General features: G+C 47.4%; 1 protein-coding gene across 1 annotated transcript in view; it reads left to right on the top strand.

Annotated features, from left to right (window-relative positions):
• Positions 1-1953: 1953 nt before the first annotated feature.
• The window catches only part of LOC311123565 (protein shisa-9-like), a gene marked incomplete at both ends in the record, with an annotated part of 28906 nt that continues 28348 nt past the window's right edge, over positions 1954-2511 (top strand). The window contains one exon of the mRNA XM_084158194.1: positions 1954-2508. Within this exon, the coding sequence (XP_084014320.1) occupies positions 1954-2508 (555 nt within the window). The remainder of the gene's footprint in view (positions 2509-2511) is intronic.

Genomic DNA, 2511 nt, shown 5'->3' with positions numbered 1-2511 from the left:
TGAGAAAGGAGAGAAAAAGGAGGATGTGGAAGAGAAAGTAAAGGAGCGGAAAGAAGAGTAGAGTCAAGGTTGACGAAGAGCAAAAAAAAACAACCTTGGCAATCTTTACCTGTATAATTTCAAACAATTCAGGTTTTCTATAATCCACACTGGGAAAATCTGTTATAATTTGAGCTGCCGTCAGTGTGTGAGCAGATATGCAAAGCGGGAGAGGATCACCAGTGCATCAGCTGCCTTGCAGGCCCTTGTCATTGGATTTCAGCTGCTGTGGTTTGGACTGACAGGCTGAGGGTATCACTGTGGTCTTAGCACAGGTTGAGATTTGTAACAAACCAAACACATGGAGGACCGAAGAGCTGGACCTCTGGACTTAATCTGACAGACACAGACACACACACACACACACATCCACACACGTTCATCTGTGCTCACCATGTGAGGGGCCGTCTGAGAGGGAGAGGAGGACCGAAAGAGAATGAGAAACATTGAGAAGCAGACAGAGATAACCAGAGCATATGAGGACCAATGAGAAGTAGACAGAGATAACCAGAGCATATGAGGACCAATGAGAAGCAGACAGAGATAACCAGAACATATGAGGACCAATGAGAAGCAGACAGAGATAACCAGAGCATATGAGGACCAATGAGAAGCAGACAGAGATAACCAGAGCTTATGAGGACCAATGAGAAGCAGACAGAGATAACCAGAACATATGAGGACCAATGAGAAGCAGACAGAGATAACCAGAACATATGCAACTAAACAATAGGAGGGAGTAAACAGATGTCTGTTTGACTTATAACTACATACATTTAGATAGAGAGCAGATCAAACACACACTGTGTTATTCAGAAAAAACTATTTGTGACAGAAAGTAAAGTGCATCTCAGTTGCTCTGTCGTTTCTCTGTTTCACTCCCCTCCCTCCTTCTCACTCTCCTCCCTCCTTCTCAGAGGATGATGTGAGCAGCAGCTGGATAGGATTGGACCCCCCCTCCCTCTCTCTCTCTCCCTTTCTATCTCACTTTCTCTCTCTACTCTCCCTCTCTATTTCCCTCTGTGTGGTACTCGCTGAGTGCGGGAGAGGAGGGGATTTCATTTGGCTCCTGAACTGTTGCGTTTTCACAGAGTGAGTCGCATCCAACAGTACATACTCACACATAACACTCTCTCACTTACACAGGCAGGATTGTCAGCGAGCGCAGCGCGGTAACCTGTGGGATTTCTACCACTAGTGGACTGGTCTGGTCTGGACCTCCAAGCTATCCGCAAACACTGAGCTGAGAGGAGGAACAGGGAAACACAGATTTAACGAGAGCAGAGGAGAGGAGAGGTCGACTGTGGTGGACAAAGCTGCTACAAAACTACTTAGAGAATGGAAAACACATAAGGAAAAATATCAACTCATCAACTCTTGTCCACTATGAAGGAAAATGCTGAGTAAAGTTTGTGGACAATTGTTAATGGAATATACCCTGGAATATTGAAACTGCTGCTTTCTCTAAAGGCAATTTCAAAGGACAAAGGTAAGACAAATCTAAATGCGATGGTTCAGAGAATTTTAGTCCAGAGCATCAGATATTTGAGCTATTTTGCACTGTTTTGAGTGGCTGGCATGCACTACATTTATCAAAACAAACATTTAAAACCTACAAACAAAACCAACTATCTCTGTTTGTTTCCATTATTCATCAGTCACATTTGTGATTGATTGAACTATGTGAGTGAACAACTCAATACAAATCAATTCTGTTGAAAAACTATGGAACGTCAATTAGGATTAGTTTGTGTGTGCTTGAGAGACAGGAACTACATACTTTAGGACTTTACATTTTTCTTTGTAGTTTCTTCCCAACCTTGTTTGTTTGACTCGGACTCCACGCCTTTGACCTCTGGTCTGGCCCAGTATAGAGGACGGTTCTAAAGCCTCAGCATGGCCCGGAGGATGAGGATGGGTTGTACCATGGTGGCCTGCCCCCTGTCCTGCCTCCTCCTCCTCCTCCTCTCCTTCCTCCTGACGGGGTCCAGCCTGGCGCAGGACCTCACCGGCTCCACCACCATTAACACGGACAACGTTCAAACCCAGACAGCCAATCAGACAGCTCCGATGACCCCCACCACGGCGAAGCCCATCACCATGCTAGTAACCACGGAGTTCGGTGGCGTGTCGACGCCCAGCGGCGACATCGCGGACGATGAGGACGTCATCCCGACAAAAGGCACTCGTTGCCAAGGTTACTATGACGTGATGGGCCAGTGGGACCCGCCTTTCAACTGCAACATGGGCGTTTTCCTGTACTGCTGCGGCACCTGCTTCTACCGCTTCTGCTGCCAGTTCAGAGGGCAGCGCCTAGACCAGAGCATCTGTTCAAACTATGACACGCCCATCTGGGCCAACACGGGCAAGCCCATCACCACGGTGACCGAGGACCACAGCGACCAGGAGAGGGATCGAACCCACATGATCGTCTATATCATCTGTGGGGTGGTGGCCATCATGGTGCTGGTG

The sequence above is a fragment of the Coregonus lavaretus genome, assembly GCF_964263955.1.
Source record: "Coregonus lavaretus genome assembly, chromosome: 1".
In the NCBI taxonomy this organism is placed as follows: domain Eukaryota; kingdom Metazoa; phylum Chordata; class Actinopteri; order Salmoniformes; family Salmonidae; genus Coregonus; species Coregonus lavaretus.
This window is presented reverse-complemented; position numbering and strand designations above follow the sequence as displayed.